At 47.4% G+C, this 24,391-nt stretch overlaps 1 protein-coding gene across 6 annotated transcripts in view; it reads right to left on the bottom strand.

The window, feature by feature from the left end:
- Window positions 1-184: 184 nt before the first annotated feature.
- The window catches only part of foxred1 (FAD-dependent oxidoreductase domain containing 1), a 63,893-nt gene continuing 39,686 nt past the window's right edge, over window positions 185-24,391 (bottom strand). For all 6 annotated transcript variants that reach the window (XM_072486789.1, XM_072486793.1, XM_072486792.1 and 3 more), the window contains 6 exons: window positions 23,898-23,999; window positions 18,605-18,681; window positions 17,392-17,552; window positions 8,453-8,582; window positions 6,286-6,390; window positions 185-5,062 (listed from right to left, as the gene is read on the bottom strand). In XM_072486789.1, the coding sequence (XP_072342890.1) occupies window positions 4,808-5,062; window positions 6,286-6,390; window positions 8,453-8,582; window positions 17,392-17,552; window positions 18,605-18,681; window positions 23,898-23,999 (830 nt within the window). In that variant the 3' untranslated portion in view covers window positions 185-4,807. The remainder of the gene's footprint in view (window positions 5,063-6,285; window positions 6,391-8,452; window positions 8,583-17,391; window positions 17,553-18,604; window positions 18,682-23,897; window positions 24,000-24,391) is intronic.

Below are 24,391 nucleotides of genomic sequence, written 5' to 3'. Positions count from 1 at the left end.
TTTCCAAGGGCTGGTGCAGACTCGATGGGCTGAATGGCCTCCTTCTGCACTGTAAATTCTATGATCCATGATCTGATATTAGTGCAGGCCAGGAGATTTTACCTTGGGCATTACAGTCTCTATGGGGCTCAGCCCTCTTGTGCTGGTGAAGGTGGGGCTAACGTGTTTTTTCATTTACAGCAAATACGAAACTCTACTTTATTTTGTTGCTGGTTACAACTCATTGAACAAAATCGACTTTGAACATTTACTTCATTTTAAAGCATGCACAATTAATTTGACAGCTTTTAATCAATAAATTCTGTATAACGAGGAGATTTTAGGACATGGTCAATACGTAGATGGACTGCAACAAATAAGATATTAACAAATTTGCAAAATAGGCATATATTTGGCAATTGAGTTTCAACATAGATAAATGCTAAACTGGTATAGAACCTGGATTAGACCTCACCGAAAATACTGTGTACAATCGCAGCCATCATATTTTTTTTTAAAGCTAGAGATATGGAGCGTGTGCAAGGATAATAGCAGAAATACTGGGGTGCGCGTATCAAAAGAGGGCATGAACATGCTGGGTCTCTTCTTTTCAAAATGCTGAGAAGTGACCCAACAGAAATCTTGAAAATCATAGAAACATAGAAAAACGGAGCAGGAGCCCTTTCGAGCTCTGCCATTTATGATCATGGCTAATCATCCAATTCAATAGCCTCATCCCACCTCCCCCCTCTCCCCCCACCCAGATCCTTTGATCCCCTTCGCCCCAAATGCAATATCTAACTGCTTCTTGAAAACATAACAGGGCGGGATTCTCAGTTGGGCGACGCCAAAATCAGGAAATGCGATTGGTGGAGAATAGCTCCCAATGCCAAATTGCGGCAGGCGCCAATCTGATGGCAAATCGTGATTTTCCGTCACCTCAAAAACAGCGTCAATGCATTTCACTCCGCACATACAATAGACACTGTTTGCATATTATTAGTGGGCCCAACCTGGTATTCTCTGGGGCCTCTGATAGGCCGAGTTCCCGATGGTGTGGGTCACTTGTGCTTTTAAAATTGTGAAACTGGCGTGGCGGCTGCTCAGGGAGAGAGGGGGGTACGACAGGTGTCCAACATCACCATAGTTTGCTGACAGTTGTGCCGCTGGCCGGGGGGTTTCTGCCAGGGCTGGGGGTGGGGGTTGGAATGGATTGGCAGGGAAGACCATTGCCGCAGCCTGCAAGTCTGCCGTGCAGCTGCGCACACCGCTAACGGCCCACTTTTAATCTGGTGCCACGGGTCATATAGGTGTCCTCACAGGGCACCCCCCTGATGCCCTCTGGCCCCAGATGACCCATCAGCTGTATGGGCACACTCCAGCACAACCAGTGCCATCTTTTTGTCTGGGATAAGTGTGTGTGGGGAATGGGATATATATGTGCAGCTGGTCAGCCTCCAGAGTGTCAATATCAGACCCAGCGAATCCCGCACCGTTTTTCATTGGAATTGATTGTGTTCCAGGCGGCACCGATACTAGCCCCTTAATAGTAGCAGAATCGGTGCAGGTGTGGCATCGATTCTTCTGTTGTGAAACTCCACGGATTCTCTGTTGGCGCCAACTCTTAGTCTCAGAAACGGAGAATCCAGCCCCAAATGTTTTGGCTTCAGCTATTTCCTCTGGTAGCGAATTCCACAGACTGACCACTCTGAGGAAATTTCTTCTCGTCTCGGTCTTAAACGGTCTAAACTGGATCCTCAGATTGTGACCCCTGGTTCTGGACACCACCACCATTGGGAACATCCTTCTTACATCTACCCTCTAGTCCTGTTAGAATTTTATAGGTTATTATGAGACCCCCCCCCCAGATTCTTCTGAACTCCAGCGACTACCAAGAACGGCTTTGATCAAGTAAACACATGGAACAATAAGGGACCCAGCAATAATCCCGGTGGTACACCACTGCGCACCAGCCTCCAGTCATACAAACTGCCTTCTATCACCACTATCTGTTTATCATTAAGCCAGTTTTGGATCCAATTTACCAAGTTACCCTGGATCCCTTTGACATTTTTCCTTGTGGGGAAGAACAAAACTAGTAGTCATCCACATAAGATAGTCATCAAGAAATAGGGAATTCAGAAGAAACCCAGTGAGTGGTGAGAATGTGGGACATGCCATCACAAAATACTTGAGGCAAATAGTGGAGATACATTTAAGGGAGGCTGGAAAAGCAAATGAGTCTGAGTGCAGCATAAACATGGAATGGATGGGCCAAATGGCCTGTTACTGTGCTGCAAATTCATGAAAACCATGAGCTGGGCATGTGAGATTTTCTGAGATTCAGTTCCCACCTGGACTGCAAATTCAACCGCATCGATACTTCGAAGGGACTGACAGGCTAAGGGTTACAGTCCTTCGCACAGGTAAAGAAGAAAAATGTTCCTATACTGAAGAGGAATGCAGTGCTACTATACGAATGAATGGTTTGTCCCAAACATCATACAATTGGTCTGCAGAATTTCCCCCCCTTATAAAAGATAATTATGCAGAATTGGTGTGGGCTGTACGACACTGAAAGACCAAAGATGCAGAGACCAATCAAGGTTAAAGTGACACAGATTTGTTTGAGTAACTAGGGTTTTAAAAGGAGAAAGGGTGGACAATTAGGATTAATAAAATAAAGAATCATAGAATCCCTACAGCTCAGAAGAAGGCCATTCGGCCCATCGAGTCTGCACCGACCCTCCAAAAGAGCACCCTACCCAAACCCACTTCCCCGCCCCATCCCTGTAACCGTTGGGACACTAAGGGGCAATTTAGCCAGGCCAATCCAGATAACCGGCACATCTTTGGTCTGTGGGAGGAAACCGGAGAACCCGGAGTAAACCCACCCTGAAACGATGTAGCCACCTGGGTTGGCCACTTCCCGACTTAAAATGGAGATCCGCAAAGACTACAGGGAAATTCAGCCAACACAGGCAAAAACTAGCAAGTGCAGAAATCCTGTGTATTAGAACTTGCAAAAGCCCAGACAACACTGAAACTCACAGCCATCTGCTTACTAATAAGCGATCCCCGGGAACAATCAAAACATTTAAGGTGAATAAGGCCAAGCCAGACTCCTCGGCGCCAGCAGGAGCCAAGACAAAGGAAGGCCAACGGACACTCAGGGACCGCCCAGCGATCATGGAACAACTCCAGTATTGGAGAAATCGATCCAAGTGATCAGAACGTAGTCCAATCATTTGGAACCAGGTACGGGGTCCCGCCCAAAGGGGCGGGAAGCCCCTGGGGACTATAAAATAGAGTCCCCAAGTTAAAATTGTCCTTCTTGGCAGGGTCACTCAGCAACTCGAATTAACCCTTGACAGTGAACTGCCTAAGCTGCAGCATCAACCAAGTAAGTCTCCAGCCAACGCTCGCTACGAGATAGGCGCTCCTAGCTACCAGTCCATACCAGCTTTTGAATCCTGCAGATTCAGAACCCGAGCGAAAGGCCATTTGTTCCCCTGACCTGGTGGGCCAGTCCCAAAGCTAAGTATAGGCCTTTTAGTGATAGAGATAGCCAAGTAAATAGAGTTTTATGCATGAGTAGTGATTTACTGTGTATAATAAATGTGTTTTGATTTGAATCTTACTAATTGGTGTGTTGAGTTATTGATCAGTACTTGAACTTGAACCTCATGGCGGTATCATAAAGATACCTGGCGACTCTAGAGCAAAGGTTATAGAAACAGAGTAAATTCAGTAAAGACCCAACAGGCAACGAATTAAGAGCCAACCAAAAGTTAGCAACATATTACTGGCGACTCTGGTGGGACCCGACTTAGAAGTGGCCGAACCACTCCGGGAGAACCCAAAATTTGAATTAAGAATCCAACTGAGAACACAAAAACCACAAGTGTTCAAGCAGTTCTGATCAATCCTCATAATTCGGAAGTGTGTTAATGCATGCCTAACTAACAGGGTTAGAAGGTAAAACTGATAGATTTTTGTTGCGAAAAAACTGTCGGGAGTTTGTATTCCGGAAAATAGCGAAAGCCGTACCCGTAATTACAGCAGAGCCTTAGTACCCCTCGTTCCAATTTTAAAGAGAGTATTTAGAGAGGAAAGATGGCAATGCAGGCAATGCAACGCCTCATGAACCCTGAAGAATTTGTGGTCGCAGCGACCAGCAGTAGAGTAGGTCAGCGTACCGTTTGGGAAGAAGAGATCAGAAAATATCTCAAAGGGAAAGGATGGCCCCTTTGGAGTGAATTCTGTGATAATGAGGAAACAGGACCTGGGAGTATAGGGCATACTTGGTGGGAGAACCTGTCAGAGATCCATAAGAAAAGCTTGGGAAAAGCTCGCAAGCCGATGGCAATCGTGTCCTGTCTGGCACAATTGCGAGGCACAGAGGCCCGATTACTCAAAGGCAGAATTGAACCCAGGTCCCTGGCGCTGTGAAAGAGCAGTGCTAATCACTGTGCCACCATGCTGCCCACCACCATTAAAGAACAAAAACCGAGGAAAAGTGCTGTTACTAATTTCTCATTTTGAAACCAGAAGCTAGGTGGTCACACTAACAGTCTATAAAGGGCACTGCTCCTTCACCTGAAGTGGGCGCCACTGGGCAATCTGTGGAGCCTTATTCCTTTGCAGAGGTGGGAGGACCAGTCTGGCAGGATGAATGACAGTGAGTTAAAGTTCTTTTCAAAAATTCAGTCCAAGAGCATCTAAACATCAACGTTTGCCATGATTACTATCTAACAAAGTCAAAAAAAGTTTTAAAATAATCTGTTACATGTCTATTTTAGGAGTCTGAATCCAGTGTTGCAGGATTTTACAATATATTTCTTTCCAGTACTTTGGTTCCTCTGAAGAGTCGGATAAAGTCAAATGCTCCAAGGTCAAGTGTTTTGAACTTTCCATCAAGAATGAGTTCAGCGATGGCCCTTCCCACAGCAGGCGATTGCTGCAGACCGTGCCCACTGAAGCCGGTGGCAAAATACAAGTTGGTAACCAGTGGGTGAGCGCCGATGATTGCATTCTGGTCAAAGATGTTGTAATCATAGTAACCTGCCCAGGCGCTTTTCAACTGTAAACAGAAATTAGTTAGATTAGAACAATTTAACTCGCCTGGACCTCCTACAAGTAGGTCTGCAAACATGCACACCTGCCTCCAATGAGCAACCCTCTCCAAACACTGTGCCGAGACCCCTTGCAAAGATACACTGACCTGCTGAGACTACCTGCAAACGCACAACCCCACAGCGACCCCTGCAAATATGCGCACATTCTCACGGACCTGCAAATCCACATGTACACCCCCACAGAGACCATCTGCAATTATGCATGCATGCTCCCCCACAAACATTAACATGCACTCCATGGAGATCCTTGCAAATTCACACATACCTCGCCTCCACAGAAACCCCTGCAATTTCACACACCGCCACAGGTACCCCTGAAAATGCATGCACACCTTACTTCCACAGGTACTCCTGCAAATACACACTGGGACACCATGAAAATATTGGAGAGACTAAACGCAGACTACATGACTGCTTTGCGGCACACCTTCGCTCAGTCCTCAAGCATGACCCCAACCTTCCTGCCTCTTGTCATTTTAACTCATCATCTTGCTCTCATGCCCACATGGCCATCCTTGGCCTACTGCAATGTTCAAGTGAAGCCCAATGCAAACTGGAGGAGCAGAACCTCATTTTCCGATTAGGCACATTACAGCATTGTGGACTCAATATGGAGTTCAACAACTTTAGACTGTGAACTCTCTCCTCCATCTCAAACCCCTAAAAAAACATATCCCATACATCAAGGCAATAACCCTCGCTTCCACCCAGCACTAAGGGCAATTTTGGACACTAAGGGCAATTTATCATGGCCAATTCACCTAACCTGCACATCTTTGGACTGTGGGAGGAAACCGGAGCACCCGGAGGAAACCCACGCGCACACGGGGAGAACGTGCAGACTCCGCACAGACAGTGACCCAAGCCGGGAATCGAACCTGGGACCCTGGACCTGTGAAGCAATTGTGCTAACCACTATGCTACCGTGCTGCCCCTCACAGCACCGAGGTCCCAGGTTCGATCCCGGCTCTGGGTGACTGTCAGTGTGGAGTTTCCACATTCTCCCCGTGTTTGCGTGGGTTTCGCCCCCACAACCCAAAGATGTGCAGGATAGGTGAATTGGCCACACTAAATTGCCCCTGACTTGGAAAAAAATGAATTGGGTACTCTAAATTTAAATTTTTATTTTTTATTTTATTTTTTTTAAAATGGCACATAAATTACTTACCCGCAAGGACTCGAAGGCAGGCACACATTGAGCCAGACTGGGCCACACTGCCTCGTGGAAGTATTCATAATCCACTTCCAGATCACTGCTGTCAGGTTCCTCCTCCTAAAACAGCCAGCAATTGGAGTTATTGAGAGAAATTGTGTCAATTTACTCAAATCTGTTTAATTCGCAGCAAACGAGTCGGGCAACTTTCTTTCATTATGCCCGCTTGGTGAATGTCAAACCCAGGGTCAGGGATGTTAGAAATGGAAACTGCACAGATCCACAAGTGGAACCTGACCAGCCTGGTGGAGGAAGTAAGAAAAGACCTTCAACAGTGGGGCTCACTCCCACTCTCCCTGGCGGGGGGAGTGCAGACGATCAAGATGAACGTACTGCCAAGGGTCCTCTTGCTGTTTAGATCCATCCCGATCTTCATCCCCAAGGCCTTTTTCCAAAACATAGACAGGCTAATCATGGCGTTTGTGTGGGGGGGCAAGAACCCGAGAATTACCAAACCGACACTGCAAAGAGGGAAAGTCAGAGGGGGCCTGGCATCTTCTGAACCTACAATACTACCACTGGGCAGCAACGGCAGAAAGTGAGGGGATGGGTACAAGAACCCAACACAGATTGGGTACAAATGGAGGAGGCATCCTGTAAAGGAGCGACCCTCCGGGCCCTGGCCACAGCAGCACTCCCATCCTCCTCAACAAGGTACGCACGAGCCCAGTGGTAGCGGCCACGCCGAGAACGTGGACCCAGTTGAGACAGCACTTCGGGATAACCAAAATGCCCCTTATGGCCCCCATCTGCGGCAATCACAGATTCCCCCCAGCCATGCTAGATACCACCTTCAAAAGATGGAGGCGGGCCGGGGGCACACTGGTGGTCAGGGACTTCTACGTAGGGCACAGACTGGCGATACTGGACGAACTGACAGGGAAGTGGAAACTATCAAGAGGATAGGAATTGAGACACCTGCAAATAAAGCACTTCCTCCACAAAGAGACAGTAGGATACCCCAGAGCCCCAGAAAGCACACTACTAGAGGACCTGATAGGCACAAGCAGCAAGAAGGGGGGGCTATGTGGGAAAATATATGGACAGCTACTGGACAGAGCCCGAACACCACTGGACGGGACCAAACAAAAATGGGAGGACGAGCTGGGGACAGAGGTGGGATGGGGACTCTGGAGCGAAGCACTGGGCAGGGTGAACTCCACCTCCTCCTGCGCAAGGCTAAGCCTAATGCAGCTCAAAGTGGTGCACAGAGCGCACCTGACCAGAACCCGAATGAGCAGGTTCTTCCCAGATGTGGAGGACAAATGTGAACGGTGCCAGAGGGACCCGGCCAACTACACCCACGTGTTTTGGGCTTGCCCCAAGCTTGCTAGGTTCTGGGCAGCCTTCTCTGAGGCAATGTCCAAGGTGGTGGGGGTGAGGGTGAAACCATGCTCAATAGTGGCAATATTCGGGGTATCGGGGCAGCCAGAGCTACACATGGGAAGGGGGCCAACGCCCTTGCTTTTGGGGGATGGGGGGGGGGGGGGGGGAAAGAGAGAAATGCTGACACAGGCATGATAGCTTTTCTGTGCTGTATGGTTCTCTGAAGAATGTGTGATAGACAAATGATGTTAGAAATGAAGTGGAATTGTCATACTCTCAGCCGAGGAGAATGAAACCAAAAGCTTTGGTATGGGGGAGGCATGGAGGAGAGACAGCTAATGAGAATAAAAATGGAGGCACACTTTGTGGCACTTTCACAAACATCCAAGTATGGGTGGCACCGTAGCACAGTGGTTAGCACTGTTGCATCACAGCGTCAGGGACCTGGGTTCGATTCCTGGCTGGGTCACTGTCTGCGTTCTCCTAGTGTCTGTGTGGGATTCCTCAGGATCCTCTGGTTTCCTCCCACAAGTCCCGAAAGACGTGCTTGTTAGGTGAATTTAACATTCCGAATTCTCCCTCAGTGTACCCAAACAGGCGCCGGAATGTGGGAACTAGGGGATTTTCACAGTAACTTCACTGCAGTGTTAATTAATGTAAGCCTATTTGTGACTCTAGTAAAAGATTGTACAGACAGTACAACCAGCTTTGTCCCCTTGCCATCCCACAGCTGTAGCTCCCATACACAAAAGCAGAAATGAAAAATCGCAATTTACACAGTCCCAGCGATGCTTACCTCGGTTGGAGAAAGTCCACCCAGATAATTTCCTCCTAAACCTTCTCGACGGAAGTAAACCCCTTTGTGGTCAATAATCAATGGACATTCAAGTCCTGGACCATTTGGACAGTGGAAGACATACACATATCTAAGGGAAGAGGAGGAAGAGGTTGAAAAGCTTTTGGACGCTGCCGTGATTATCTAACAGATGATGGACCACCAGTAGTAACCACACAGTCCATGTGAGCCTAGCATAGACCCAGAGTCTGCTGAACAAGCTATCTTTGACTGAGGCAGTGATAGAGGCAATACAATTAACTTTACTCCAGCTCGTAGGGAGATGAAAGTCAGGGGTCCTTCTTCTGATCGTTAACTATTAACCCCTTTGTGCGTGTCAGCTGTGGCCCACTTGGCAGCACACTCGCTTCTGAATCGCAAGGTTCCAGGTTCAAGTCTCACTTGAGCACAAAAACTAAGCAAACTACCTTTCCTAAAAGTTAGTGCAATGTTCAGGAAGTATTGCTCTGACGGAAGTGCCGTCTTTCAGGTGAGACATTAAATCAATGTCCCATCTGCTAGCTCAAGAGGATGCAAAAGATCAGTATTGCTCCTGCAGCCAACCAAAAGTGTGTCAGGAACTGTTGTACATGCACGCTCGGCCCACTGCAGCCACCGGCGCATGCATTACTGCCTCTAATGTTTTGCCAGTCAGCGACAGGGGCCTTGGTGAAGTTTTAAAACCTCATTCTGTAAAGTGCTCGAATGACTCAAAATGAAGACTAGGATAGCAAATTCATGACAGAGTAAGGGGGAAGATTGTCAATGAGAAAGTAGCAGCAGTAACAATGACAATAACAATGAATGCATCAGCTACGACAGTTCGGAATGGAACAAACCACATCAGCCCAAGAACTGTGCCTACCCAACTTCCTTGCTTTGACCAATGGGTAGTTTGAAAAGTTTTGGGCAGTGAATTATGGAAGTGTCACCCAAGTTAGAAAGGATTTGTGAAGAAAGTTCCAACACAGCCTGCCGAGCTCAAATGGCAGTTAATGGGACTCTGAATCCCACGTCATGCTCTCAAGCCCCACATTGGAGTATTATTTTTTATTTAATATTTTATTTAAGGTGGTAATAAACCATATTCATTCAACTGAGCAATAAACTTCAGGAAAGGTAGTTTGGACAGTTCTTTGGCAGTTCTGGCTTTTTCCATTATGAAATATTGTAGCTGCCACATCCATACAACTGAATTTAGTATCTAGGGAAACAAGTTATTGTTGCTAGCACTCCCACCACTTTCTCATTGGCATTTCACCTCTTATTCTGTCAGAGGTTTGCTATCCTGATCTTCATTTTCAGGTATGCTCTCAGGGTGGAGCATACAGCAGATGCAACACTAACTCCTGTATGATGAGAACTGCATTTGCACATGTGAGGAAGTGCTCCCCCTAGTGTTGCTGCCCAGATAAACACCACCTTTGAAGAGGAGCAGGGAAGCTATCCCATGTGGTGTGGGCAATATTTATTCCTCAATCAATCTGGTCATTGTCACATCGCTGTCTGTGGGAGTTTGCTGTGTGAAGATTAGTTGCCGTGTTTCCTGCTTTACAATGAATATATTTCCAAACTACTTTATTGGTCATAAAGCACTGAGTAACATCCAGAGTTTGTGAAAAGCTCCATATAAAAGTGAATCTTTATTTTTTTGGACTTCGGGTGAACACAGGATCAGAACCAACTTCAGCTGAACAGCCTTGATGACGCATGCTGCCTTAGCTACTACATTAAGAATGAACACCTAGGACTGTCTTCCGGTTGCGGCGATGACCAGCTAAGCCGCACGTTTCGGCGGCTCCAGCTTAGACGGACCTTCGGGCTCTTTTAAGAGCCCCAACGGGAATTTTTTTTTTCGACGAGACCCGGTGTGGGGTGAAGCAACAGGGAGTCCCCCCCAGTGGGAAAGAAAAAGATCGGCGGCGGCGGCCAGATCTTGGAGAATCCTCGAGGGCAGCGGCAGAGGAAAGAAAGGAGCAAGGTGGCGTCGGAGGGAGCCCAGGCGACTTGGGGACCGGACCAGGATGAATTTTTAAGACGGTGTGTGGAGCTGCTAAAAAAGGAGGTGCTGGCCCCGATGTTACGGGCAATCGTGTGGCTTAAAGAGACACAAAATGCCCAGGAGATAGAGTTCCGTGTGGTGGAGCAGAAGGTAACGGACAACGAGGACGAGATCCTGGGCCTAGCGGTCAAAATGCAGACGCACGAGGCGCTCCATAAGAAGTGCATCGAAAGAATTGAAGTCCTGGAAAATAGATCAAGGAGAAAGAACCTCCGGATCCTGGGTCTCCCCAAGGGAGTGGAAGGAGCTGACGGCAGGGCTTATGCGAGCACGATGCTACGCTCGCTAATGGGAGCTGAGGCCCCCTCGGGCCCCTTGGAAGTGGAAGGGTCCCACCGGGTCCCTGCAAGGAGACCAAAGACTGGAGAACCACCTAGGGCGATGATCGTGCGATTTCACCGCTTCAATGACAGAGAGGTTGTTCTGAGATGGGCCAAGAAGGTACGAAGTAGCAGATGGGAGAATGCGGTGATACGAGTGTATCACACCTCCAGAGTGCGGAGGTGGCGAGAAGGAGGGCGAGTTTCAGTCGAGCCAAGGAAGTACTGCATAAGAAGAAAGTGAAGTTCGGGATGTTGCAGCCGGTGCGATTATGGGTCACGCACCAGGATAGACATTACTATTTTGAAACTTCGGAAGAAGCACGGACCTTCATTCAAAAAGAGAAACTGGAACAGGACTGAGGGACTGATGTTGGAGGGGAAACGACAATGCTGACGTATAGGAGGTGTAAATTGGGGAGGGGGGGGGACACTGAGAAATGTGGGCGCTGGTGGGGAATGGGAACGGGGCGGTAGGGGGAGCTGCGCCATGGGGGGGCGGGATGGTTCTAGAAAGCGTGGGGTTTCTTTTTCTTTTCCCGCGCCAGAGAGATGATGGCGGGAAGATAGGCGCAAGGAGGATGGGAGTTCCTCACACGGGGGGGGGGGGGTCAAGGGCGAGAGAAGCCGGGGTCAGTTGAAGCCAGCTGACTTTCGGAAGCAATATGGGGTGGGGGGGGGGGAAGAGTAACCATGCTAGATGGGGATCTAGTGGGGGGTGGGGGCGACTGGGTTGCTGCTGCTGTGATCGAAAGGGAGCTGGTAAGAGAAAAGGTGGTCGAGTCGGGAATGCGCTGCCTGGGGGACGGGTGGGTGCGCGGAGCCGGGACGTGGGACTGGCCCAGAGAGGGTGATGGCTAGTCGACAGGAGAGGGGAGCGGGCAGCCCCCCAGTCCGGCTGATCACGTGGAACGAGAGGGCCCGACTGTTCGCGCACTTAAAAGGACGAAAGGCCATGCTTCAAGAGACGCATCTGAAGGTGGTGGACCAGGTTAGGTTAAGGAAAGGATGGGAGGGACAGGTGTTCCACTCAGGGCTGGACGCAAAGAATAGAGGGGTGGCCATATTGGTGGGGAAACGGGTGTCGTTCGAGGCTAGGAACATTGTAGCGGACAGCGGGGGCAGATATGTGATGGTGAGTGGCAGACTGCAGGGAATGGAGGTCGTGCTGGTCAACGGATGCCCCGAACTGGGATGATGCGGGATTCATGAAGCGGATGCTGGGACGCATCCCGGACCTGGAGGTAGGAAACCTGGTAATGGGGGGGGGGGGATTTCAACACCGTGCTAGACCCAGGGTTAGATAGATCTAGATCCAGGACCGGAAGAAGGACGGCAGCGGCCAAGGTGCTGAGGGGGTTTATGGACCAAATTGGGGGGGGGGGGGGGGTGGATCCATGGAGATTTGCTAGGCCGCTGGCCAAAGAGTTCTCCTTTTTCTCCCATGTCCATAAGGTATACGGTATACTCCCGGATAGATTTCTTCGTTTTGGGAAGGTCACTGATTTCGAAGGTGGAAGGAACGGAGTACTCGGCCATAGCTGTTTCAGACCATGCCCCACACTGGGTTGATCTGGAACTAGGAGAGGAGAGGGAACAGCGTCCACTCTGGCGTCTGGATGTGGGATTATTGGCGGATGAGGGAGTCTGCGGAAGGGTGCGGGGATGTATCGAAAGGTACCTGGAGGCCAACAATGATGGGGAGGTCTGAGTGGGGGTAGTATGGGAAGCGCTGAAGGCGGTGGTCAGGGCAGAGTTGATCTCCATCAGGGCTCACAAGGGGAAAACAGAGGCCAAAGAGAGGGAAAGATTACTGGGGGAGATTTTGAGTGTGGATAAAAAATATGCGGAGGCCCCGGACGAAGGACTATATAGGGAGAGGCGACGACTCCAGACTGAGTTTGACCTGCTGACCACAGGGAGGGCAGAGGCACAGTGGAGGAAGGCACAGGAGATGAGATATGAATATGGGGAAATGGCGAGTCGCCTGTTGGCCCACCAGCTTCGTAAGAGGACAGCGGCGAGGGAAATAGCGGGAGTTAGGGATGAAACGGGAACCACGGTGCGGAGAGCAGGGAAGGTAAATTAGGTGTTCAAGACCTTTTATGAGAGGTTATATAGGTCCCAACCCCCGGAGGGAAAAGAGGGGTTGCAGCAGTTTCTGGACCAACTAAGGTTCCAGAGGGTGGAGGAGCAGGAGATGGCAGGCCTGGGGCGCCAATTGGGGTGGACGAGGTGACCAAAGGGCTGGGGAACATGCAGGCAGGGAAGGCCCCGGGACCAGACGGGTTCCCGGTGGAATTTACAGGAAATAAGTGGACTTGTTGGCCCCGCTGCTGGTAAGAACCTTTAACGAGGCCAGAGAAGGGGGGACCCTACCCCCGACAATGTTGGAGGCGACGATATCACTAATCCTGAAGTGAGATAAAGACCCGCTGCAATGCGGGTCTTATAGGCCTATCTCGCTCCTGAATGTGGACGCCAAGTTGCTGGCAAAAGTACTGACAATGAGGATAGAGGATTGTGTCCCAGGGGTGGTGCACGAAGATCAGACAGGGTTCGTAAAGGGGAGACAATTGAATGTCAACGTGCGACGGCTATTGGGGGTGATAATGATGCCCCCAGCAGAGGGGGAGGCAGAGATAGTGGCGGCAATGGATGCAGAGAAGGCATTTGAAGGGGTAGAGTGGGACTATCTATGGGAGGTGCTGAGGAGGTTCGGGGAGGGGTTTGTCAGCTGGGTTAAACTCCTCTATGGGGCCCCAATGGCAAGTGTAGTCACAAATCGGCAAAGGTCGGAGTATTTTCGGCTACATAGGGGAACAAGACAGGGATGCCCGCTATCTCCATTACTGTTCGCGCTGGCAATTGAACCACTGGCCATAGCGCTGAGAGACTCCAGGAAATGGAGAGGGGTGGTTAGAGGGGGAGAGGAACACCGAGTGTCACTCTACGCAGATGACCTACTGCTGTATGTGGCGGATCCAGTGGGGGGGATGACAGAGGTTATGCAGATATTGAGGGAGTTTGGAGATTTCTCGGGATATAGGCTGAACATGGGAAAGAGTGAGCTTTTCATGATACACCCTGGGGACCAGAGTAGAGGGATAGATGGCCTACCACTAAGGAGAGTGGAAAGAAACTTCCGATACCTGGGGATTCAGATAGCCAGGAGCTGGGGAACCTTACACAGACTCAATCTGACTCAGCTGGTGGAGCAAATGGAAGAGGATTTCAAAAGGTGGGATATGCAGCCGCTGTCACTGGCGGGCAGAGTGCAGGCGATTAAGATGATGGTCCTCCCGAGGTTCCTATTTGTGTTTCAATGTCTCCCTATATTGATCACCAAGGCCTTTTTCAAAAAAATAGATAGGAGCATCATGAGCTACGTGTGGGCAGGGAAGGCCCCGAGGGTAAGGAAGGGGTTCCTGCAACGTAGCAGGGACAGAGGGGGACTGGCATTGCCGAATTTGGGCGACTATTACTGGGCCGCCAATGTGGCGATGATCTGTAAGTGGATGATAGAGGGAGAGGGGACGGCGTGGAAAAGGCTGGAGATGGCGTCCTGCAAAGGAACGAGCTTAAAAGCGCTGGTGACGGCGCCACTACCGCTCTCCCCGAAAAGGTTTACCACGAACCCAGTGGTGGCGGCAACATTAAGTATCTGGGGGCAATGGAGGCGACAGAGGGGTGTGCTGGGAGCCTCGGTGTGGTCCCCGATCAGGAACAACCATAGGTTTGCCCCAGGGAGGTTGGACGGAGGGTTCCAGAGCTGGCACCGGGCAGGGATTAGGAGAGTGGGAGACTTATTTATAGATGGGACGTTTGCGAGCTTGGGAGCGCTAGAGGAAAAGTATGAGCTGCCTCCGGGGAATATCTTTAGGTATATGCAGGTGAGGGCGTTCACGAGACAACAGGTGAGGGAATTTCCGCTACTCCCGACACAGGGGATCCAGGATAGAGTGCTTTCGGGGGGGCGGGTCGGGGAGGGCAAAGTGTCCGAAATATACCGGGAGATGAGAAAAGAGGGAGATGAGCAGGTAGAAGAACTGAAAGGTAAATGGGAAGAAGAGCTCGGGGAGGAGATTGAGGAGGGTTTGTGGGCTGATGCCCTAAGCAGGGTAAATTCCTCTTCCTCGTGTGCCAGGCTTAGCCTGGTCCAATTTAAGGTGCTACATAGAGCACACATAACGGGAGGGAGGTTGAGCAGGTTCTTCGGAGTGGAGGACAAGTGCGGGAGGTGCGAGGGATGCCCGGCGAACCACACACATATGCTTTGGTAGTGTCCGGCACTGGAGGGGTATTGGAGGGGAGTGGCGGGAGCGATCTCGAAGGTGGTGAAGGTCCGGGTCAAGCCAAGCTGGGGGTTAGCTATATTTGGGGTAGCGGATGAGCCGGGAGTGCAGGAGGCGAAAGAGGCCGATATTGTGGCCTTTGCGTCCCTAGTAGCTCGGCGTAAGATTTTACTCATGTGGAAGGAAGCGAAACCCCCCGGTATGGAGGCCTGGATAAACGATATGGCAGGGTTCATAAAACTGGAGCGGATGAAGTTTGCGCTGAGAGGATCAGCTCAGGGGTTCACCAGGCGGTGGCAACCGTTCCTCGACAATCTAGCGGAACATTAGGGGGAAAATAGATAGCCGGCAGCAGCAGCCGGGGGGGAAAAATTGTGTTTGAAAACTTTAATAAAATATATATATTTTTAAAAAAGAATGAACATCTAGGTGAATGAACTGACAGCAACAAAAAACCTATTGCAGTAAAAGTCACTAGCCTAAGGGGAGGGGAACATGCAAATACTAAAAATGGAAATGTAGATTTGACTTGGAAAGAATTGTATGTTTAAATCACAGTGTTATGTAAATGGGAAGAGGCCTTCCCTGTCAGGGTAATTCGTTTGCAGAAGAATTGTAGACGTACGGCTAAAATGTCAGCTAGTACAGATTTGAACAATCTTCTCACTCGGAATGTTTAAACCTAGAAAGATTAACAAAATGTTTAAGTTTCTCTCTGTTTTTTCCAACTGTTTTCAGACCTTCACCAATTACACAATACTATCTCTCGTCCAAGTACAAAATCAAGAAAGTTGTGAACCTTTACAAAGCACTGGTTTGGCCTCTACTGGAGTACGTGTCCAATTTTGAACAGGAATGTACTGTGCGTTGGACGCAGATTCAGTTGTGGCTTTCGCAAAGGAATTGGGTAATTGCTTGAACTGAAAACATTTTTAGAGCTCCAGGGAAGAGGCAGGGGAGTGAGATTAGCCGAGTTACTCTTGAGGAGAGCTAACATGGGCACAACAGACTGAATGGGCTAGAGTATGGGCTAGAGTAAGTGGAGAGACTTGGAAAGTGCAGGGAACTGTTGCCCTGGTCTTCCACTACTGGAGTAACCTACAGTAGTCTTTTGAACAATATAGAATCATGGAATCTCTATAGTACAATAGAAAGCCATTTGGCCCATAGAGTCTGCACCAGCCCCCTAAAAGAGCACCCTACCCAAGCCCAAACTCCACCCTATTCCTATAACTCCACCTAGGGCCAATTCAGCATGGCCCATCCACCTAATATGCACATCTTTGCACTGTGGGAGGAAACTGGAGTACCCGAGGAAACCCACGCAGACACGGAGAAAGTGCAGTAGTATTGAAAGAGATAGTATTATATTTAACATTTTGGGGCTTTGCTGTGTTATTCTGTGAAGCAGGCTTGTCTGTATATGAAAATCATTTAATTAAACTGAAGACAGATTGTCTACAAGGTTTAGAACACCAAAGTATTTTAGGTGTTAAAGGCATGCATTGAAGTAAGGATTAGTTAATTTTCTATAAGTAAATAAGCACTGGGTAAAAATTTGCATTAGGAGATAAACAAGGATTTGGCAAGAAGTGCACTTTCCGAGGGTCGGTGCAGACTCATGGGCTGAATGGTGGCCTCCTGCACTGATTCGATGATTCTATGACATTCACAAATTTTGAAAGAGTGTCCCGCATATCTAAGTCACTAACATATAAAGAAAAGCAGTGGCCTTGACACTCACCACAGGAAATCTGGTGTCCATATATTCTTCTGGATGTAAACAACTGTTTATTGCTCTTTGCTTCCTGTCCCTAAACTTTGTATCTATGCTGTCACTGTTTGTTTTTACACTTGGGCTTCAATTGGCATAAACTAAAATAAATCAAATTGTTTTCCTTTGTGCCTCAGGCTGGGATTAAAGTGTCCATGTACACAAATTACAGGCAGAAACCATTCTCTCCCTGACTATTCCATCCTCAGGTGGTGCCTGCAGTTATTACTTGAGCATATCATTGCACACATGTGACTTTAGTGAATTGATTGGTCCAGCAGGCATTGGCAAAAAGGAACTTCATTCACAACCAATCTTGCAATCCCTTATTTGCAGTTTTCCCACTGTGATAAAAGAGAAATCTTAAATTTTCATGACAGCTTGTGTTTGCCTTTTGATGCAGCCTTTGCTGTTCTGCATTTCACCACAACCCTGCTTCATTTGCTCACCTTTTTCTGGGCTCCACTGGAAGTTTTGTGCCCTCCAAGGTGCCTTCAGGCCCATCACCAATACCAATCATCTCTGCCACTTTGCTTGACCATGCCCCAGCCTCATTTATGATCAGTGCACACTCCACTGGCTGGTACTCCATACTATTTGGCATCCGGACCTGTAATTAAGACATAGCAGGGGTCAATATTAGTTCCCAGTCCATCACTTGACTTTAAGCTCATATCACAACCCTACCAGCAGATGCCAGACAGCTCCAGCCCAGCAGGAGACACCAGAGAGCATCAACCCAAAGCTGTGTAGTGAGGGGGCAACAGCCTCAGCAGCACGTGTCAGGGAGCAACAATTGAAAAATTGTTTTTTTTAAGACTGGTTGTTCAGCTGCAATTATTAAGTGGGTCAGAGTAACTGCTCCAGTTTCACACATGTCCATGCAGCCGCTTTGTTACACTGCCTTAATCACACTTGGATCTGGGGATGGAGTGAGGTACAGTTAGGAGCAAAAGTTAAATAAAACTTTGGTTGGACACCATTTACAGTACTATACTCATTTCGGAGAAAGGATGCAAAGTTTGGAGGGCTCCAGTGCAAATTCACCAGTATGATATCAGGGCTATAAAGTTGCATGGACAAGTTGTTTTTTGTCCTCGCCTACGGAAGATTAGGGGGTTCTCCAGTTGTGGGGGACGGGAACGGTGATCTAAGGTGGGAGAATCCAGAGCAAAAGGATCACAACCTCAAAAACATCATAAATTAGGGCAGCACAGTGGTGCAGTGGTTAGCACTGCTGCCTACGGCGCTGAGGACCCGGGTTCGAATCCCGGCCCTGTCCGTATGGAGTTTGCACATTCTCCCAGTGTCTGCGTGGGCTTCACCCCCACAACCCAAAGATGCGCATGGTAGGTGGATTGGACATGCTAAATTGCCCCTCAATTGGAAAAAAATTATTGGGTAGTCTAAATTTATTTTTAAAAACAAATTATAGCTAGGTCATTCAGGGATAATGTCAGGAAGCATTTCTTCACTTAAGAAATGCCTGCCCCAAACTGTTCAAGTTTGACAAAACAGACTGATAGATTTCTGGTAGGAAGGGTTACAGGACCAAATCAGGTAAATGGAGTTAAGATAAAGATCAGCCAGGGTTGAACTGAATGGTGGTGAAGGTTCTTGTTCCTGTGAAGAAGCTGAAGTAAACTGCCACTGGTCTCGTACATTGACGTGGTGAATTCTTTTCAGTGAGACACTCCTGCCATCATCTGTTTCCATCTCCCTGGTTGAGTGCTGAAAACCTGCCGGAATATAGAGATTTTTTGAAAAAACTTACCAAGACTGCAACAATGTTGGTAAATGCAGCAGCTTCATGTGTTGGCCCAGTGGAAGGGTCTGCTATTTGATCGAGCCACATTTACACTGAGCTGGTAGAAATAAAAGCCTGCAAGGCTCTCTTGCAAAATCAAAGTCATTTATTTTTGCCTTGTAGTCTTATTTCCTATGTTCTAGTCTGCTTGCTTTGTAAACAGAATAGCATAACCATGAGATGGGGTCCACATAACCTAATCAACACCCGTGATGTATTTTCTTAAGAGTTTAATGTTACAGCTTACAAGGTAGATAAGAATTTGAAAGGTCATTTGGTCTGCCTTAGTTAATCAATGCAGAAATAATCTACAATCTGTCCACCACCAGGCTGGAACTTTTGGGATATGAATGACATTGAAAGTCATTATTTATTGTGTATTCTTAGTTGGCAAGTCGCTTGGGATTGAAGTTACATGTACAACATATATAGTGGAACATTGACGAAAAGAGAAAATCTCAGCAGGTCTGGCATCTGTAGGGAGAAAAAAAAAAAAGAGCTAACGTTTCAAGTCCGATGGCTCTTTGTCAAAGCTTCAGATTCCAGCATCCGCAGTAATTTGCTTTTATATAGTGGCACATTAATGAATAAGCTGGGTTTAACATCTGCTTGTGATCATTTTTCTGGTCTAGAAAATGACTGCAAACACTGGTCACCTTACAAATTAATGATGGACAGCATCCAAGCAGGATGGAATGCCAGCAGTCCAACGCCTCCTATTGCCAGTAGACTGTGGAATAGAGGGTATTAACTGATGGCATAACCATCTTGGGATGGAGTGGCCATCAGTAAAGTGGAAAAATTATAATGTGTGTCATGAGTGATTCAACAGGAAGCTTAACATATTTAGTAGGAAATAAGTGAAACGGCTTACAATAGATGTCAAAACGAACATTTAATTTTAAATGTTTATTCAGTGTTGTACTCGTGCACAGATTAGGTTAGGCTGTTCGAATTCTATAAGCTAAAACTAATCACACCATGCTGTCAAGTTTAGGGCAATTCAAAAGAACAGCTTTTATTATAGGATCAGTGTAAAGAAATATGGTATTGTTCGTCCAAATTTATTTGTACTGGGTTTACAATATCCTCAAAAAAGTGTGCATGTTTGAGATTATCGAAGTTTGTGCAAAGCAAAGCAATAATATAGGAGAAGGAGCAACTACATAAAATCCAACTGAACTTTGTGGATCCCATTGGAAATTCTGGTGTGGCAGCAGCCCTCTCACAGAGTATCATAGAATTTACAGTGCAGATGGAGGCCATTCAGCCCATCGAGTCTGCACCGGCCCTTAGAAAGAGCACCCTACTTAAGCCCCACACCTCCACCCTATCCCCTTTATCCCCGTAATCCAACCTAACCTTTTTGGACACTAAGGGCAATTTAGAATGGTAAATCCACCTAACTTGCGCATCTTTGGACTGTGGGAGGAAACCGGAGCACCCGGAGGAAACCCACGCACGCACGGGGAGAACGTGCAGACTCCACACAGACAGTGACCCAAGCCGGGAATCGAACCTGGGACCATGGAGCTGTGAAGCAACTGCGCTAACCAATATGCTACCGTGCTGCCCTTTTCAAGACCCTTGTTGAAGTGATGGGCTGTGATGCATATACGAGCAAAGTTTGTTGATAAACTTTACTTCAGAATGAAGCAATGAAATTGTGCTGCAGTTTTGAGCTTCCTCAATGTTCCAGATTTTCTTTCATCCATTATCCTATGCAGAACCTCACACATGGCCCAGTCTGATCTTGTGCTCCCCTTAATTTGAATTCTATATAACTTTCACTGCCTGAAACACATGTAGTTATAGTTTGCAGACTTGCTGATAAGACATGTACTCATATTGGCCCCAAGCAATAGTGCTAAAACTCACTATTTCATTGGTTGTGGGGCTTATGGAGAAAATAGCGAACAAAATAGGAGGAACAAACTTTAAATGGTGTGAATAATGGAAGGAGAAGGAAATACAATATTTGCTTCATCCCTTGCTTTGGGCCTCTTTGTGCTATTCCAGGCTGAGCTTCCAGCCCTCTATCAGGGCCATGCTAGCATCATCCAGTGGGGTGTTTACAGCAGTCCCGAGTCATTTCGCCTTGCACATGACTAATGGAAACAACCAGCTGGTCCACCAAAGCTGCCCAATAATGTCACGGTGCAATTAACACCAGAGTGAGGGATAAGCTTAGACTAATTCAGTAATAGTCTGCATTTATAAAGCACCTTTACATAATAAAAAAATCTCGAAAGGAGAGAATTGGTGAGCAACAGAGATTGAAAAAGGGGTTGTAGGGTTGAAGGAGTGAGCAGCGACAGGGAGAGTTGAGATCAAGGAAGAAGTTGAAAAACTGGACAAGACTGGAATCTGTGATGATAGGTAGACTATCTGTATATAATACGAGTAGGTCATCATCACTAAGTTCTCTGATCTGCATGTGTATTATAAGTTAGATGTTTTACTGTTGTAGTTCTACCATCCGACCAGCAGGTGGGGTGAGTACGGAGTCCCAGGGCCCGCAGGCACAATGAGTTCCTTCAGAAGGTGTTTGTAAGGAGTCGATACCCCAAGTCGCAGGTTAGAGCAGTTCTGTTGTATCTTGGTGTAAGTTAGTGATAAGACATTTATTTCCAACTGTATTCATCTTAGACATTTCAGTTATTCGTTATGTAGTGTTAGGAATAAAACAAAGTCTAATGTTCTTTGTTCACATCAGCCCAATCAAAGAACATTACAGAATCGTGCTAAATCAGGATGAAATTAATGGTTAAAATAATCTGGGAAATTTCTTTGATTCGTTTTTTAAAATAAATGTAGAGTACCCAATTTTTTCCCCCCCAATTAAGGGGCAATTTAGTGTGGCCAATCCACCTTTCCTGCACATCTTTGGGTTGTGGGGGTGAGACCTAAGCAGACACAGGGAGAACGTGCAAACTCCACACGTGCAGTGACTCGGGGCCAGGATCGACCTGCTAACCTCTGTACCACCGTGCCGCCCCAATTTCTTTGATTCCTGAAGGCAGTTAAACAAGTTGCAGGGGACCATAATCAACAGGAGCTCATCCAGGATCCTATTAAGCACTTGACCTCAATGAGTACTCAATTGCACAAACCAGTAACTTGTTCAAATGGTTCATAGCACTCTGCGAGAAGAACAGACTCCTGATATATTTACATTACTTACAGGCCCCAGGTTTTCTCCAACAAACCTAACTCAACTGGCCTTTCCACAGGAGTCATATTTAGCTATAAATTTAGAGTACCCCAATTATTTTGATCCAATTAAGCGGCAATTTAGCACGGCCAATCCACCTAACCTGCACATCTTTGGGTTATGGGGGTGAAACTCACGCAGACACCGATAACATTCTGACCAATTTGCAAGTATATATCTTCACACACATTGGGCCACATTTTCCAGTCTCTGGATTGTCAGAAGCCGGATGTAAAACTGAGAAACACGTTGGGATGTGTGGCAATCTTGATGTGAGGAATGGAATCACACAGTATAGAAGAGGCTCTTCAGCCCATGGAGTCTGCACCAACAAAAATACACTAATCCCACTTTCCAGCACTTGGCCCATAGCCTTGAATGTTATGACAAGTGCTCATCCACATCCATTTTAAAGGTGGGGAGGTTTCCTCGCTGGCAGTGAATTGCAGACTTCCATCGCTCTTCTTCCCTCAATTCCCCTCTAAACCTCCTGCCACTCATCTTAAAATTATGCCCCCCTCGTTAGTGATCATTCAACTAAGGGATACAGCTGTTTCCTATCCACCCTGTACACACACTCAATCTTATATACCTCAATTAGGACCCCCTCAGCCTCTCTGCTCGACGGAAAACAACCTGAGCCTATCCAGCCTCTCTTCATAGCTCAAATGTTCCACCCCAGGCAAAAAAAAGTCCGAGATCATGTACTAACAGATTCAAAAACAGCTTTGTCCCCGCTGTACCAGACTCCTGAATGACCCCCCGTATGGGCTGATCTGATCTCTTCAAACATCTTCTCTACTGAGTAGTACTACACTCCTGTATATTCACCCGATGCCTGTGTCTATGTATTTACATTGTGATTTATGTATGCCCTATGTTTTTTTCACGTATGGAATGATCGGTCTGGACTGTATGCAGAACAAATACTTTTCCCTGTACCTCAGTACACATGACAATAAAACAAACCCAATACGTCCTGGTGAATCTGCCCTTTCCAGTGCAATCACATCCTTCCTATAGTGAGGCGACCAGAACTGCACACAGCTGTGGCCTAACCAAAGCTTTGTACAGCTACAACATAACCTCCCTGCTCTTATAATCTATGCCACGACTGATAAAGGCAAGTGTCCCATAATTCTTAACTACCCTATTAACCAGACCTGCCGTCTTAAGGGATCTGTGGACAAGCACCACAAGATCGAAGAAGGGTAGGGTAGTTCTGCCCACTGGTCCGGCTAATATTCCTCAACAAGCACCTTAAAAAAAAAAAAAAAGTTTTTCAAAATCTTTTTGCTGTTTGAGGGATCATTTTGTGCACAACTTGGTTGCCATGCTTGCTACATAAAAACAGCGATGATTCTGAAAGGGATACTTAATTTGTTGTGAGGGAATGAAAGAAGAACAAAGAAATGTACAGCACAGGAACAGGCCCTTCAACCCTCCAAGCCTGTGCCGACCATGCTACACGTTTAACCTTCTATGGGTCCATAATCGCTCTATTCCCATCCTATTCATGTATTTGTCAAAACGCCCCTTAAACGTCACTATCGTACCTGCTTCCACCACCTCCTCTGGTAGCGAGTTCCAGGCACCCATTATCCCCCAGAAAAACAAACTTCCTTCACACATCTCCTCTAAACTTTGCCAATCGCACCTCAAATCCATGTCCCCTAGTAATTGACTCTTCCACCCTGGGAAAAAGCTTCTGAAGAACCTACATAAATCCAATTATGTCAATGACAAAAAGACCAAAGCTGATGCGGTTTAAGGTGGCAAACGATGCACTCAGACCCCACTCTCCCTTTGGGGTTTGGCCAGCTGAAAGGGCTCCACACGATGGTCTGAATGGCCTCCTTCTGCACTGTAAATTCTAATTCTAATCTGTCGTAAGAGGGTTGTAAAATCAAAATATTTGCATGCCAGTTACTCACCTACTACCTCTCCATGACATGGATACACGCCCATTGATATCGCCTTCCTACGGAAAGCATTCAGCAGCAGCCAGGGATCGAACCAGCCTTCGTTCTCCAGACCTACACCACAGAGCACAAGGAGATCAGCAACTAACAGGCAAAATCGGGCTGTCTGCATATTAATTTTGGTAGAGTATCTTATCCATTCATTTCTAAAGGGAGACTGACCACAACCTAATGTCAGTTTGCAGCATTGTCGGACATCAGTTTTTAAGCTCAGATGCAATCATAAAGTATAAATCTAAACCTATTATAACCTTTAATGTATGTGAGATGCACAGAAGACGGTGACCTGGATCCACCCCGGCTCCCTTGAGATCTCCAGACTCACAGATGCCAGTTTTCAGCCAATTCAATTCAGGCCATATTAAGAAATGGCTCCAAAGCACTGGATACTACAAAGGCTATGGGCCCTATCGACATCCCAACAATAGTACGGAGAACTTTGACTC

Source organism: Scyliorhinus torazame, chromosome 21 (assembly GCF_047496885.1).
Source record: "Scyliorhinus torazame isolate Kashiwa2021f chromosome 21, sScyTor2.1, whole genome shotgun sequence".
Lineage (NCBI taxonomy): Eukaryota > Metazoa > Chordata > Chondrichthyes > Carcharhiniformes > Scyliorhinidae > Scyliorhinus > Scyliorhinus torazame.
The sequence above is the reverse complement of the archived record's forward strand: the minus strand, read 5'-3'. Positions and strand labels throughout refer to the sequence as shown.